This window comes from Sporothrix schenckii (genome assembly GCF_000961545.1).
Source record: "Sporothrix schenckii 1099-18 chromosome Unknown Cont41, whole genome shotgun sequence".
NCBI lineage: Eukaryota > Fungi > Ascomycota > Sordariomycetes > Ophiostomatales > Ophiostomataceae > Sporothrix > Sporothrix schenckii.
The window spans coordinates 1,809,916-1,825,701 of NW_015971142.1; the positions used below are offsets into that span (position 1 = coordinate 1,809,916).

Consider the following 15,786-nt stretch of genomic DNA (forward strand, 5'->3'; position numbering starts at 1 on the left):
GCCGTGGTAAATAAAACTGTCACACGGAGAATGTGCTTATATACATTTAATTTGTACTGTCCTTCGGTTTTGTGTTTTTGTTTGTTCCATGTAAAAATTCACAAATAATGACTCTAAATACATGTACCGTATATCTATTCTAAATAAAAATATGTTTTTGGGATAGAAAATATAAATATTTAATTGTATTAAAAGCTTTACATGCGGGACAGTTATTAAGGAAGGACGGTCATGACATATACAAAACATAGGAGAAAAAACAATACACCGGCTGACGATTGAACTAAAATTCGCCACTTGTAAAAATGAATTCACAATGTGTGTAAATATTGAACATGACTTTTGTGCTTCTATAACAATGCTCTCGACTATGGAAAGAAGGAAATATGCAGAGAAAACAGACAAAGAGGTATCTTAAGTATAGTTGAATCACAGCACCACAGTGCATTCTGCAAGGCTATCCAAAACCCAACGCTGGTCATGCTGTGTAAAGGTAAAATATACGCAAAAAGTAAAACCACATAACCGTCATATTCAGGCCTCAATTGACTTCACCTGCATCTCCGATTCAAACTTGGTTGCCCAGTCCGTGAACGCATCGCCCAGAGCCTCTCCTGATGGCGGTGTCCATGGTCGAGAGAGCTGACGTGATACTGTCACGGCCGCTTCCAAGCACTGGCTCAAGACGGTGTCTACTTCGCCGGCGTCCAACTTGTAGAACGCTGCCGCCAGATCCTCAAACCGGTTCGCCACGGTCTGCAGCGCGGCGACGGCACCATCGAGTCGTGCCGCGACATGGCCTTCCGGTGTCGGGGTAGGCAGTGCCGGCAGCGCGGGCTTGGTTAGCCGTCGCTTGACGATGGCGCGGCACAGCAGCAGAACGAGCCGGATCTTCTTGAGCGCCGTCTCGAGCCGCGGTCGCAGGCCGTGGGGATCGTCGGCAGGGATGTGGCGTGTGTTCATCAGGGCGTCGAGCATGGCCTGCGCGGCTTCGTTGTCGTTCAGGGCCCCATCGCCGTTGCCGCCATCCTCGTCGTCGTCGTAGCCGCTGTCCGATACGTTTGCATCGTCCAAGTTGGCGCCCTCGCCGCCGCCGTCGATGTCGTCGTCGCCCTCCTCCTCATCGCCCCACTCCCGAAGCTCCTCCTGTTCGTCCTTGAGCTGGTCGGCCAGTTGGTTGACCACCTGCACCAGGTACCCGTCGATGCCCCGGTTGGCAAACGCGACGAGTGCGTCGCACTCGGCCCACAGGATGCCGATCTTGGTGTAGCTGCCACGGTCCGCCATGGCCTTGGACTGCGTCCGGCTGCTGCTGCCGCCGCTGCCGGCACCGCCCACGCGCTGCGCCTCGGGAACGACGCGGCCGTCGCGCGGGATGGCATTGAGAAGGTGCTGCATTTGCTCGAGCACGCTGGCGCACCGCCGTGCCAGCTCTTGCCGCACGTGGTTCGTGTATCGGTCGCCGTAGCACTCGGAGGCAGCGGTCGCGAGGGACACGAGTGGTGCGCCCATTTCGGTGACGACCTTTTGGATAGCAGAGGGTGTAAAGGGCTCGTTGATCATGAGCAAGGAAATCTTGGTGCCGTGGGCGCGAGCGAGGGTTGCGGCGTCACGGGCGAGGCTGAGGGCTTCGCACTTGGATGGGGGGTCCCAAGCGACAGGAGAAGAGGACGAGGAGGCATCTGATGAAATCGGTTTCTGGGAAATCGCCTCCTTTTGCCTCCTGGCGTCGGAATATACGTCTCGGACGAGAACAAGCATCTGTGCAATCAGCTCAAGCGCGTTGTCGATCTTTGTGTTGAGGGCCACGACGGCGGCGCTGTCGACAGCGGCTTTTGGTGGCGCCATAGTTCGGAAGCTGTGTAGTCTAGACAAAGATCGTGTACTGCAACAAAGTCGTGGCTCTTCTGTCTGTCGCGCCAAAGTGGTGGTGATGCTTTCGTTCCAGGAAATGCTTCCATGTCGTTGGCGATAAGCACTGAAATTTTACGATTACAGCGGGGAATATGCCCTGTCCGTAGCTTGAGGGGTCCGCTAGCCTGCTCTGAGGTCGTCTCTCATCGTCATATTCCAGTGGGTGGATCCCCACGTGATTGCCTCTCTGCAGCAACTTGGCCAATGGAGCATGCCAAAAGGGACAGCTTGGTCTTTGGCCGCTTTGGTATCCGTTTTGCATTTGGCGTCTCAAATTCACACTGTCTCCAGTGCCGTCTTGTTTTTGACGCCCATTTCTTTTCGATTTCTTTGTATTGTTTGTCTTTTCTGTTTCGTCTTTTCTCTCTCTCTTGCCACCGACTACCGTCGCTACGCTCCATGACAACGAACGCAAAATCGACCTAAACGAAACTCACGATGCGGCAAACAAGGGCCCTTCTGCTGGTCGGCGCCTTTGCTAGCTCCAACGTGGCCATTGCAGCTAGCCTTCCGCGAGGCGTGAGCCCAGAATGTACGTGGATCAGGGTACCAGTGCGGTGGTGATGGGAGGTTGATGACAGCTTGGTACAAGCTGTTCGTGGGCGCCGGCTAACATTTTGTGTTTTGTTTACGTTGTTCTGCAGTCGCCAAGTTCTACGAAGCAAAGAGCAAGTTCACCTGCATCACCAACCCCAGCATCGTTCTCGACATTGTACAGGTCAACGACGGCTCCTGTGACTGCCCCGACGGCTCGGACGAGCCTGGCACCGCCGCCTGTGCCTACCTCGACCCCCTTTCGCCGCCCCAGCCACTCCCAGGTTCGCCCTCGGGCACCACCAACACAACACCGGCCCTGCCCGGTTTCTGGTGCGAGAACGCCGGCCACGTCGGCGCGTACGTGCCCTTTTCGTACGTCAACGACGGCATCTGCGACTACGAGCTGTGCTGCGACGGCAGCGAGGAATACGCGCACAAGGGCGGCGTCAAATGTGCAAACAAGTGCGCGGCCATTGGCAAGGCGTTCCGCAAGGCCGAGCAGGAGCGGCAGCAGGGCCAGGAGCGGGCACTGAAGCAGCGGCGGGCGCTGGTCCAAGAGGCGCGGCAGCTGCGCAACCAAGTGGTGGAGCGGATTGCCAAGTTCCGGAGCGAGATTGTGGGCCTGGAGAAGACGCGTGACCGGCTGCAGCGGGAGCTGGCCGAGACGGAGCGTGCCGAGCGCGGCAAGGTGGTCAAGAATGGCGGCAGCGGGCCCAAGAAGGGCAGCAAGCTGAGCCTGCTGGTGAGCCTGGCGAAGCAGCGCGTGGACGAGCTGCGCGAGACGCTGGACAAGGTGCTGGACCACCGCGACGACCTGCAGGACAAGGTGGACGAGCTGGAGACGATCCTGCGCAACTTCAAGGAGCAGTACAACCCCAACTTTAACGACGAAGGTGTCAAGTCTGCCGTGCACGCGTGGGAGGACTACGCGGCCAAGACGGCCGGCGAGCAAAAGACGGAGCTGAATGACGTTGACGTCCATGCCGTCCTCAAGGAGGACTCGGAAGAGAACGGCGTCAACTGGAAGGCGTTTGAGACGGACGACGCCACGGACACGGATGTTTGTACGTTTTGGTTTGATGTTTTTGATGTTGTTTTTGTATCGCTTCCGGATCGACTACCTTGTCCCTTTACTAACGCACCCGTTCTGCAGTATACAGTTTCGAGGCATATCTGCCACCGTCTGTGCGCCTCTACCTCCACGAAAAGCTGGCCGCCCTCCGTGTGTGGCTGGTCGAGAGCGGCCTGTTGGCCGACAACAGCGACGCGTCCAACGAGTCGCAGGCTCTGAAGGACGCACGCGGCGCGCTGCAGAGCGCCGAGAACGACCTCAGCAGTCGACAGAACTCGCTTCGCGAGGACGAGGCCGACCTGACCAAGGACTACGGTGCCGACGAAATTTTCCGGGCGCTCAAGGACAAGTGCACGACGACCGAGGTGGGCGAGTACGACTACGAGGTCTGCTGGCTCGGCCAAGCCACGCAAAAGTCCAAAAAGGGCCACGGTAACACCAGCCTGGGCCGGTTTGAGCGCGTCGACACGGAGGTGGCGGACGAGGAAGAGCGCACCGACGGCAAGAGCCTGGGCAAGGGCCCGCGCATGGTGCTGCGGTACGAGAACGGCCTGCACTGCTGGAACGGCCCCAACCGGCGGACGGACGTCTGGCTGAGCTGTGCCGAGAAGGAGGAGATCTGGCGCGTGACGGAGGCCGAGAAGTGCGTCTACAAGATGGAGGTGGGCACGCCGGCTGCCTGCAAGGAGTCGCCCAAGGCTGCCGACACCGGCTCTGGAAAGGACGAGCTGTAGAAGCGACGTGCGCTGTGCCTACCTGTTTAAGATAAAAGGCCGATTCAAGGATAGACGGGGTGTACTACGTTTGCATGTCGACAAGGAATCTGGCGTATATATATGCTTGTACTTTTCCCCGAGGAGGGGGTGCTATATAGCATTTACAAAAATATGAAATGTTTCAATTTTTCTCTCGTTTTTTGTTTGCCTTTTGCTACTATTTTGACATTTATATCATCCATGGGTATCGTTATCGTATATTTGTACAAAAGTCACTGCTGTGCGTGGGCATGCCGCCAGTCAGAGCTACCTTGACTCGGCCAGCTTTCTCTGTCGCTGGAGCGCTTCCTGCTCGGCGAGCACCTTGGCCGTCAGCGAGGCCGTCATCGGATTGTTAATGCGGCTGGCAATCCCATTGGGGTCGGCACTGGCAGCCTTGTCCTTCTTGTTCTTCTTGGGAGCAGGCGCACCATCTGTCTTGTCGTGCCCCTCATTTGCGCCATTCTTCTTGTTCCCGGACTTGTCGTCACCATCACCATCTCCATCTCCATCAGCGCCCGCTTTCCGCTTGTTCTTCTTGCTCTTTTTGTTGCCACCGTTGCCCGCGCTCTTGTCCTTCTTGAGGCTGTGTGTCAGTCCCTCGGCTCGCAACGTGTCCATGCGCGTCCGCAGTTTAGCTAGTTCAGCCTTCTCAGAGGGCAAAATGGGCACGACGTGGGCGGCCACGAGGGCCGTGCTACATTCGGGGCACAGTTTGTCCGGCAGGATGGTCTCGATGGCCAGGTCAGAAAAGACGTGACCGCAGGGCACGACGTACACGGCCTTGCTGCCGGGGCCGAGCTCCTTGAGCGTCACGGGACACTGCCATCGAGTGGCTGTAGATTTGGAGGATGCCGGCTTGTAGGGCTTGCCGTGGAGGCGCACGACGTCGCGGATGGAGCGGATGCCCGTGTCGGCAAACGTCAGGTCGCGTGCCGCAGTCTCATTGTCGTCGCTGGACTCCTTGGGAGTGTCGCGTTCCTGGTCGTCGCTGCTGGCGCTCGGCATCAGGCCGTGCAGCACCGTCTCGTAGTTGTACAGCCGCCCGCGCCAGTCTGACACGACATTGTCAAGATCGATTGGATCGCCACTGACAGGGTCGTTTTGCCATGCGTGCGTCAGCGCCTCCAGCGCCGTCGCCTTGAGCTCCGAAATTGTTGGGAGCCGTGCGGCGTTTTTTACCAGCTCCCGACGCGTCGGGATCGAGCCGCCGTCGTTACCCATGGTAGTGGTCGAATAATATAGTGTCTCGTGGAGTTTATGTACTGCGACGCGGCTGTGGAGATCTGAGGGCCGGGATAGCTGTCGATTAATCGTCCATGTTGAGGCTGCAACAAAGTAGGAAAATGCGTGTCGACAAGAGTGAGATAAGATAGTGAGAGTTCAGTGGCAAATATGTCGTAGTACAGCGTCGCAAATTTTGTCTCAGCGTATCGTCAATCGCGCTAACTATAGCGCCTAGGTTCGATAACTGCGAAATACAGCAGTAATCTAGGGGTTGCGAATGCTCGTCCCAGCACAACATAACAACGCTGTCACCAAATTCAGTCGAATAGGCCAGACGGCCTTGGCCGGTTGAGCATTTCTTTCCGTTGATACGTGGGCAGTTATACGACTCTCACAATTTAATGATGTTACAAAACGATGATAAAGAAATGTGAGGCCGCAGTCAGCACTACTCAGCCCAAAACATGGGCAAGACGATCATCCTCGCCGGCGCGCCAGACGCTGCCTCGCTGGACTGGTCGACAGTAGAGGAGACGGCCGTTACGGAGACAGTACGGCCATGGGAGGCCGGTATCCATACCACAGACGTTGGCCCACATAGTCACCCCGAGTGGCGCGTTGTGCCGGCCCATGTGCCCGGCGCGGCCCCGCCAGAGCGACCGCAAACTCGTCCGGCGCTGGAGACTGCGCAGCCTCGTCTCAAGACGGAACAAAACGAGCAGCCACAGGCCACCAACGACAGCGTCTGGCACTTGTACGGCCGTGCTGCGTTCCTTGATCTGACACAGGTGACCCAAGAGTCGACCCAACCGTCGACACAAGACGATACACGGGACACCGGTAGTCGTGCGCCCTCCTCGCTGGACGAGGCATCCCTTTCGTTCCGTCTGCCCAATGCTCTTCCTCCGACGTCGCCTCAGCCGCCTCCAATGCCATCACTGCCGCCGTTGCCTTCACGACCACCGCAGACAGCAGCCTTCGTCTTATCCCAAGAGTTCATTGAACACTCGCTGGCTGTGCACGACGCACTGCCGTCGTCCCTACCGGCCTTTGACCCGCCTGCCGTGTACGAGACGGCGGCCAGCTTCGACGAGACGACCATGTCTCTGTCTCTCTCGCAGCCCGAGCCGCTCTCGTTTTCGGCGTCACGCCTCCCGCCGCTTCCAGCCGACATACCCCGCTGGCAGCCCCTAACACACCTGGCCGACGTGCCCAGCGCGGCGTACCTGCGGCGCATGGCACCACAAACGGTGACGGTCAACCTTGTGGTGGCCATTGTGTCTGTGGGCGTGCCTCGGGTGGTCGGCAACACCACCAACAGTCGCCGTCGGGACCGCCCGCCAACGTCCCTGGTGGAGCTCGTAGTCGGGGATGAGACACGATCCGGGTTTGGCATGACCGTCTGGATGGATGGAGCTCAGTCGGCCGGCCCGTCGTCACTGGCAATGCTTCTTCCGACCCTGGCACCCCACGATGTCGTTCTCTTGCGGCACGTTGCCCTCCACGTTTTTGGCGACAAGGTGTATGGAAGCAGCCTGCGCAAGGACCAGACCAAGATGCACATTCTGCACCGTGGCGGCCTTCTGCAACCAGAGCCGGCACACGATGCACTCTTCTCGTCAGCCCATCTTGCGGCAGCGGCGCAGGTGCCCACCAGTACACAGGCCGGCGCCTCCTATCCGGCTGACCTGCAGCTTCTTGCCAAGACGGCCCGGGTACGCAACTGGGCTCTGCGGTTCGTTATCGTCGATCCTGTCGGTGTATGTGACCATGGTGACGAGGGCGATGATAGTAGCGCGAACCTGGGTCCGGCTGGGGATAAAGGGCCTCGGCCACAGCAACGGCTGGCATGGATGATGCCGCCCGCCGATACGCAGTAAGTCTGTGGCTAGTGTCCGGTTTTGATGATATGACATGGCTCAATATGACATGGTACCAAGTGGGAAAGACAAAATTAAGCCAACACAAATCCAATGGTAATTGAGACACATGCTAAGCAAATTAAATCTGGGCGTGAAATCCAAGTATGTTACGCAACGTATAATCATTCTGGGCAACATCAATGTCCATCTCCTGTCTCCCACACCTCTCCCCTTAGATGTAGTACATGTCGCGGCGCACGTCGGGGTGCACCTGCGGGAACACCCGGTCCGCCGGCTCCGAACCCGACCCCTCCATGGCCTGGTTGAATAGCTTGCTCTGGTACAGCCGTGCCCGCGTGCACACGAGGTCTGCATAGTATGCCGGGGGGCAGATGCTGACCGACTTGGTCGCCCGGCTGAACAGGTAGCACATGTTGTACGTGATCTTCTCGAGCTCGCCCGTCGACATGCTGGGGTCGCCGCCGCGGCTCTGGAAGATCTCGTCGTAGATCACCGTGTACCGTGCCGGGCGTGCTGTTCCCTGGATAGCCGTGTGTGCTGTGAGGAAGAAGTCCCAGTAGCGCTGCAGCGTGATGCCGCGGTCCACCACCGTGCCGCATTCAATGTTGCCCGACCGGGACATGTCTTCTGCCTTGGTCGGGAAGAAGCGTGTGTTGTGCCGCTTCACCGAGATGACAATCGTGATTTTCGTCTTCGACTGGTCGACGTTCTTGAGCGCCGTCTTCATCTTCGGCAGCTCGGTGTCCAGTACCTGCTCGAACTGTCCCTCGGAGACGCCATCGCGGTACACCAGAATATTGTCCGGGTACGCACCATTGTGCTCGCGCCAGCGCTCCAGACGAGACTTGAAAGCCTCCGTCAGTTCATCCGACGTCATTTCCTGGCGACCAGTCTGGCTCCACTGACACGCCGGCCACTGCGCGAGGTCTTTGTCGATGCTGGCCACGAGTCCGACATGGCTGGGCAAGTCCTGCACATCTTTTCCGGCGCCCAAGTTCGTTGGGTGGATGATGTCGTACCCAACAACCATAGTCTGGCCCTTCGAGATGATGCCCAGCTTGTCCGGCTTGTCGAGTCTGTGGTTGACGCCACCGAGCTTGAGGTTGAATTTGAGTGCCACGTTGGCAAAGTATTGAGCGTCATTTCTAGTGAACTTTTGCGATACTACGCACACCGAGTGAATGCCAAACACCGTGTCACCGAGCAGCTTGATGCGCTCGTACACGTACTTGTCGTTGTCGGCCAGAACAAACAAGATGATCTTGGGCTTGGGTGCGCTCTGGACAGCACGCCGGAAGGCGGCATCAATCGCATCGTCTTTTCCGTCGAATGTGCGCGTGTCGAACATGCTGTAGTCTCCCTGTCGTCCAAGCTGAAGCGGCGCCTCACTCACTGGAACGCCGAGTGCCTTCAGTGCGGTCATGAACGAGTCCATGACTGATCTCACGTCACCACGAGATCCGGGCATCTCGTAGTACGCCCACTTGACGTTGTCCATATTATTTGAGCCGCCCTGAGCCAGCTCGCGCGATGCCAGGTTCCAGGACCCGCGCTGCGGCGCCATCTTGAACTTCTTCCCGTAGACCAGATCAGGGGCAGGCAAGACTCTGGCATCGACCGTGATAAGCTTGTCGCCGACCGTGATGCGGTAGTCCTTGAACGAGGCGTCGAGGTTGTCCAGTTGGAGAGCCTGGCGCCCGACACTCACAATGGACTTGGCATTTAATTCGGGCCGGCGGCATGCAAATTTGATCATCGACGAGGTATCATCGCCAGACAGCTTGCGGTTCCAAGGCTGTCCAGGTAGTAGAGAGCACCACGAGGCCGGATAGAATACGGGATTGCTCTGACTCTTGCCAACATTAACGGCAATCGTGTCCGCAAGGTTGCCCGCGTTAAATTCTAGCAGCACATGTTAGCAAAAAAAACGCACGTATTCGACCCCCAATCACTGAACTGGCGATGAAAACTTACTGTCCTTCAAGTAGTCCCGGACAGTGATCTGCTTGCCGGTGGGCCTTTGCGCAGCAGTCTTTTTTCCGCCCCTCTTCTTAGACGAGCCCGAACCAGGCTCGTTCAGTGTGAACGTGACCTCGCTGATCTTCTTGAACCGGGTCTCGCCATAGCCAGCACCACCGCCGGGCTTCATCGCAAACCCAGACACGGTGTACTCCTCGTGGGACAGGTCCGGGTAGGTGATGCGGACGCGCGCGCCCTTCAACGACTGCTCAAGGTCGCGAAAATGGCAGTCCCGGAAAAGCTCAAAGAACGGCCGCTCCCGGGAGGAGCGGAATACGCTGTGAGTGACGTTGACATTGAGGAGCAGCCGTCCTGTAGAAGGCCGTACGCTCTGGAAGTAGCCGCGCAGAATCTCGAGGGGCCGCGATCGCTGGAAAAGCTCGGCCTCTCTCGTCTCGTCGACTGGGAAAAAGCGACTGCGGCCGACGGCCACTGTGCGTGGGTTGTCCTCGTGGAGGTTAGAGCCACCCATTCGGGGGCCATGGCCCATAATAATGCCAATGGCATCCATCAGATTTTGGAACTTGGGGAAGCTCAGATCTTGCGCGTCGCGCCCGTCGTGCATGGTGCCAAGCCACGTCCGGAGACTGTCCAGGTCGAGTGTGTGCGGCCCATCCAACTCCACTTCAAAATGGTCGCCGTTAAAATGGGTGTCCTTTAGGCGATCGATAGTTTCCTGAGAGATGCGCTGGAGCGTGATTAACTTGCTCTGAAGCTCGGTCCGGGGTGACAGTCCTGGCACGTCCAAGACTGTCTCCAGAATATGCTTAAGCAACTTGCGCAAAAATGGCCCTTTGATCTTGACGCCCTGTTGGCTGGTTGCGGAAGTGCTTGCGTTGTCATCCGAAGGCGGCCGCCCCTTGTGCACATGGAACGTATAAAGAAATAGAGATGGCATTTTGGCGATGCCCAGCTCAAAGTAGTTAGCCCAAACCTCGATTGGCTTGCCCTCGCGGCCGTACGACGGCCGGTGCGGGAAGCGGAACTTGTCTGCGGCCACTGATTCCTGCTTCCCGTCGCCCAACGAGGCTTCCATAAGCTGGTCCTCGAGCTTGACGATACTCTGGTCAGGGTGTGGGGTTGCCTTGTTTTTGTACCTTCAAGGGATGTTAGACTCGAAAGCCGAATGTGCGTTCGCTGTCCAGGGTAAGGGGGACAGATACTCACGCAAATGGCCCTGTGATCTGGCTGTGGCTACCACCTCCACGACCACCGTAACCGCCACGGCTGCCTCGACCACCGCGCATGCTGACATCAAACTGGCCGCCGCCGCCGCGCCCTCTGTACTGACCCCCGCGGTCACCTCCGCCACGTCCACGGTCACTTCCGCCACGGAAGTCTCCACGATGACCACCGAAGTCACTATCTCGGCCTCGGCCACCTTCACGACTACCACGATCGCTGCCACGGTGTCCCTCTCCGCCCCTGCCGCCTCTACCACCGCCCCTCGCAGGTGCAGGCCCGCCTACATCGGCTGCTGGGTTGCTTGTTTGTCCGCCTCCACCCCCGCGACCGCGGCCTCGGCGACCAGCACGATCACCACGGTCACCGCCTCCACGGCCACGTCCCCGGCCTCGCTGGTCATCGGCCATATTTGGATATGCTCTCCGTCAGCTGGGATGTCTTGTGTGCAAATTGGCGGTTTTCGAATAAATGTGACGATCTACTTTGAAGATGAATTGATCCGGCCGTAGTGAACAAAGCTTTGTAGTTGGAGAGGCGTGTGGACGTTTTATGACATGACGACACTGTGAAACCGAAGCAGCTAGCTATTGTCAAGCTACCTCTTAAACAAGCTGGCTCCGCTTTATCGGGGGAGCTATCGACGGGAATTGGTGTAAAATGTTGGGGAAAGGAGGTATGAGTCGCTTACACCAGTGGCTGAGATTGGCCTGTGAGCTAGCCTTCTCCGGCTCTAGGCTCCTCCATTCTGGATACCACAGTGCCTCGGAGCTCCTTAGGGGTGTTTCCGGGCTCACCTTTGGGTGTTCAATTGAGGTCAGCCGGGCTGCGAAGCTGGTTCATCAATTCTGTTTGCCATCGCGTGTCACAAGTCGTTTGTCCTCTCCGAGCCGAGTGTCGCACCCGTAGTCTCTCCCGTCTTATGAGGTTGTCGGGCTCGGCGAAGACCATTCCCAGGTCTGGAAACACGTATCAGCCGTCAGCGACTTGTGTTTCTTTGCGAAATGACCAGGCGCTTTTCGTGGTTCGTTTTCAAAAAAACAACACAGGGGTTGGGATGTTGGGATATGCTCACCGCTGATTTTGTTTACAGTTGAGGTGTGGTTCTGCAGGGTGCCCCAGATTATGTCTGCTTTTGCTTTGACCTACCGGCCACACATCCTTCAAGGGAGAGTACACAAAAATGATTCAATAGAGGTGCACATGGTGACGCACACACTCAAAGAAGTCTGACCGATGTGCCTCCATTGTTGTGACAATGGCAGTTTTTGTCGCGTATCTTGCATGCGGTGTTCCCCAGCACGAGAACCATGGCTCGCAACGGACCACTCACTTGGAGAAAGGGTGCCACATATTGTGAAGCGAGCGGAGTTCGTAAAGTCAGACAATATGCTGTGGGAAGAGTTGAAAAGTGAGAGAACATAACCGGTTTGTGATAATATCAAATAGGGGAATTGTTTCAGGGAAACACTGAACAGGCGGCAGGTCAAGGATGGCTCTTTCCTCGCGCTGCCACATATGATACAACATTATGACGCATCCTGGTTGTTCTTTCCAATTGTGACAGCGCCACTTCTAACCTGTGCCATGGTCAACAAGGCAGGAGCAGACATGATATCACCTTCACCTGTCAAGTCATTTGTATCGGCTGTTTAGAGGAAGTTATACAAGCGGACGAATGCGCTTGCTATGGCTCTTGTTACAAGTAACAAACGGAGTTCTCCAAGAGGAAAACCATGTGACAATACAATTTGACGAGGTACAAGTGAAGGCCTAATACTGATGTTTTATTTTATTCTATGAACACTGCAAATATTTTTGGGGCCAAGTCCAGTAAGTTGACAAAAAAAACATCATGTACTGGCATTTCCCATGTAGGGTTCTTCTTAAAATGTCCATATATCCAAAACGGCAGCATCGTTTTATGTCCAGCGTATGATTTTGACGTGCTTGTGTTAGTTGCCCTTGCCGAGAAGAACCAGATTCGCAATGTTCAAAACCGTGATGAATATCCAGATCGCAAGACCCAGGATGGCCGTGGGCCACGAGTTGGCCATCTTGGCAGGGGCCTCGTTGCCACGCGGGTCACCCTCCTCGCCGTCGGGAGTGCCTTGGTTTTGGTTTACATTGCCAATGTCGCTCGTACTGCTCGCTGTCTTGCGGTACCGCACACGCAGCGCAAAGCGGGCGGCACCGGGCTGCACGGTCATGTACTTGTCAAACGATGTGAACCAAAGCAAAGGTGCTGTGACAAACGGAAGCACAATGCTCAGCACAACCTGCGAGGCATTGAGAGCGGCGTCCAGCCCGTCGCGCCCAACAGCACCCGCGATGACGATGCTCGGCAGGATGCTAATGGACCGCGTCAGCAGGCGCCGTAGCCAGGGCGCAATCGTCCACTGCAAGGCGCCTTCGCAGACCATCTGGCCAGCCACGGTGCAGACGACACCGGCCGAGAGGCCTGACAACAAGAGGGCAAGCGCAAAGACAAAACCAGCCGCCTTGGACAGCGTATTCGACAGGAGTTCGTGGACAGCAAAGATGTCGGCACCCATGGCGATGGTGTTCTGGTAGAGCGCAGCACCAGCCACGATGAGAATGGCCGAGTTGACAAAGAGGGCATAGGTAAAGAGCGAGACGGCGACCTCAACAACCGAGTACTTGTAGCAGTGGCGGATGGCCCGCAGCGAGGGGATGTACGTGTGCGTTTGGGACCGGTCTTCGGTGTGCTTCTTGGCAAGGTAGAACTGCTGCCGAAGGGACGAGAGGGTGCGGTTGCCATGGCGGCCGTTGTCGTTGTCCGATGCTTCGTCATCAGCCTCGCGCTCGACCATTTGCGGTTGCTGGTCCTCTTCGGGTGGAAGGAGGCCGTACTTCTCGTCGTACTCGCGCAGCCGTGCCTGCACAATGCCCGAGCCCAGATACAGGCTGTGAGGCATCACCGTGGCACCCAAGATGCCGCAGGCCTGGTACAGGCCCTGCTGCTCAATGACGGCTGCCGATGGCAAATAGCCGCGAAACACCTCGCCGACACTGGTTGTGGTGTGGTCAATCATGGACAGCTGGATACAGAAGCAAATGACGACGCCGAGCACCAGTGGAACGACAATGAGCTCAAAGGCGCGCAAGCCGCTGCGTGTGCCATTTTCAGGTTTGCAGAAGAGGAGCACAATGAACACATCAACAATCGAGATGGCGCATCCGGCCACGAGCGGGATCTTGGGCTGCAACAGGTTCAGAGCAATGGCCGTACCGATGACCTCAGCGATGTCGGTGGCGATGATGGCGACTTCGGCAAGGATGTACAGGCTAATATTGAGCCAGCGCGGAAGGAATGCGCGGCAGGCGGCAGCAAGGTTGCGGCCGCTGACGGTCCCCAGCTTGATGCACATGCTCTGCAGGTAAATGGCAAAGCAGTTGCTCATCAGCACGACGAAAAGCAGCTTGTAACGGTACGAAGCACCAGCCGCGATGTCAGTTGAGTAGTTGCCGGGGTCGACTAGAGACAGTTAGAGATGCCGATATACACGTATATATATAAATACGATGGGCCCAGACAACAAGTACTTACTGTATGCGACAGACACGATGAAGCCCGGTCCGACAAATCGAATAGCCGTCCTAAGACTAGAGACGACCTTCCAGAAGGGACCCTGGCGCCGGTTTCCGTCGCCATGTCCACCCGCTTGGAGTGCCCCACCGTCGCTGTTGGGCGGAACACTGCTTTGGCTCGGCCGTCGCGCCGAGGCCACGGAGTCGACCCGGGTGGTAATCGGCCCCGCAGCGGCTGTCTTCTGGTAGCCAGGGTCGTCTGGATTGTCGACAGCGATCCCGAATCGATTTGTTTCTCCAGGAAGACCGGCCTGTAGGTCGTGAGGGGAGACGGAGCGTCTGAACCGGCGGGAATTGGCCGTGCCGTTAAGGTCCTCGTTGGTGGTGAGGTCATTCGACAGCTCGTTGGGGCTTTGGTTCAGGCCATCGCTGCGCGGCGGCTCGTCGGTGCGTGACGGGCGGTTCATGATGAGGACAGCCCAAGGAGTGAACAAGCTGTTGGCAACGAGGGTGGTTACTGAAACTGTGTTTTGTGGTGCGACCGTGTTCAAGAAAATGAGCAGGCAGAGGAATGAGAAAGACGAGAGACACTTCGACAAGGGGGGGCAGTGGTTTATCACACAAGTGATGTGGGTGTGGTAAACGATGAGAGAGTCAGCCGACGAGGTTGGAAAAGGTTGGAAACTGGCTAAAAGTCACGATGACGATGCCCTGAGGAAGGAGGTGTTGTTGCTCTTTCCTCGCCAGTGCAAGAATGCAGGTGAAGAAATAAAACGATCGAGTCGACAAAAGAATGCAAAGTTACGCCGCAAGGTTTATCAATAAAAGACATACGTCGTGAGTTGTAACAATTGAGAGCCGAGAACCGCAAACTGCAGCGGAATCTTCCGATGGGGCTGTTACGAGGTGAGAAGTACTTCTAGACACAAAGAGTACGAAAAATAAAATAGAATAATGGTCTGGTAGGAGAGTCGACGATGAATAAAATTTATTCGATAAAAAATTGGTAAAATGGATTTAGTGCATGGAAAGGGAAGGTGGCAAACGGTGACGAGAGTTGCCCGGTGTTATTGGCCCTCGACTTCCCTGTACGGCAACTGTGAGAGCACCAATACGGAGTGCTCGACACCCGGATGTGACGCTGGCCCGGCTACCTGTCTTCCCGGCAGGTGCACTAAGAATTCTTTGTCTACACCGAAACAGGGCGAAGAGAGAAAGGGACCGAGGCCAGGCGGCCAACCAGAGAACGGCGAAGCAGCCTCTGATCGTTGATCAATTCAGGACGAGTCGGCTACGTCAAAGTGCTGGCGGCATCGACGAGAGGAAACAACCACAAAAGCTGCGCACTTTTGAGCCTTTTCCAGGCCCACGGCGGCCTCAAAAGTAGCACATCGTCGCTTCCAGTTTGCAGTTTCGACAACTATCCCCTGTTCTGGAAATTTCTGTGCAAGCTGATCCCACCGCATGAGAGAATGGCATGACAGGAGCCGCTCAGAGGGTATTACTTGCCACTAGGTTGGCCGTGTGGGTTTTTGTTTTATTTTGTTTTTCCATTTTTCTGCATCGGCGAGCCTGGCCGATATGCGAAAAGGCGACCGTCATGGCCCATCAAGGTGTACGTCGTATCATATAAGGCAGCGGGGCA

The 15,786-nt window shown here is 56.6% G+C and overlaps 6 protein-coding genes across 6 annotated transcripts; 2 read left to right on the forward strand and 4 right to left on the reverse strand.

The window, feature by feature from the left end:
• Positions 1-534: 534 nt before the first annotated feature.
• SPSK_07572 (uncharacterized protein) lies at positions 535-1,848 on the reverse strand (the record flags this gene model as incomplete). Its single annotated transcript, XM_016734231.1, has 1 exon — positions 535-1,848. One exon carries the CDS (start codon positions 1,846-1,848, stop codon positions 535-537), a length of 1,314 nt encoding a protein of 437 aa, XP_016590909.1.
• Positions 1,849-2,352: 504 nt separating this feature from the next.
• SPSK_07256 (protein kinase C substrate 80K-H) lies at positions 2,353-4,257 on the forward strand (the record flags this gene model as incomplete). Its single annotated transcript, XM_016733920.1, has 3 exons — positions 2,353-2,446; positions 2,559-3,515; positions 3,605-4,257. 3 exons carry the CDS (start codon positions 2,353-2,355, stop codon positions 4,255-4,257), a joined length of 1,704 nt encoding a protein of 567 aa, XP_016590910.1.
• Positions 4,258-4,545: 288 nt separating this feature from the next.
• SPSK_07796 (uncharacterized protein) lies at positions 4,546-5,502 on the reverse strand (the record flags this gene model as incomplete). Its single annotated transcript, XM_016734451.1, has 1 exon — positions 4,546-5,502. The coding sequence occupies one exon, from the start codon at positions 5,500-5,502 to the stop codon at positions 4,546-4,548; it is 957 nt and encodes a 318-aa protein (XP_016590911.1).
• A 467-nt stretch (positions 5,503-5,969) lies between these two features.
• SPSK_07514 (uncharacterized protein) lies at positions 5,970-7,385 on the forward strand (the record flags this gene model as incomplete). Its single annotated transcript, XM_016734176.1, has 1 exon — positions 5,970-7,385. One exon carries the CDS (start codon positions 5,970-5,972, stop codon positions 7,383-7,385), a length of 1,416 nt encoding a protein of 471 aa, XP_016590912.1.
• Positions 7,386-7,599: 214 nt separating this feature from the next.
• On the reverse strand, positions 7,600-10,999 carry SPSK_06930 (RNA interference and protein silencing protein (Qde2); the record flags this gene model as incomplete). The annotated part of the gene is made up of 3 exons (XM_016733600.1): positions 7,600-9,290; positions 9,363-10,504; positions 10,575-10,999. The coding sequence occupies 3 exons, from the start codon at positions 10,997-10,999 to the stop codon at positions 7,600-7,602; spliced, it is 3,258 nt and encodes a 1,085-aa protein (XP_016590913.1).
• A 1,545-nt stretch (positions 11,000-12,544) lies between these two features.
• On the reverse strand, positions 12,545-14,608 carry SPSK_07193 (metal iron transporter; the record flags this gene model as incomplete). The annotated part of the gene is made up of 2 exons (XM_016733859.1): positions 12,545-14,088; positions 14,161-14,608. 2 exons carry the CDS (start codon positions 14,606-14,608, stop codon positions 12,545-12,547), a joined length of 1,992 nt encoding a protein of 663 aa, XP_016590914.1.
• Between the last annotated feature and the right edge of the window lie 1,178 nt (positions 14,609-15,786).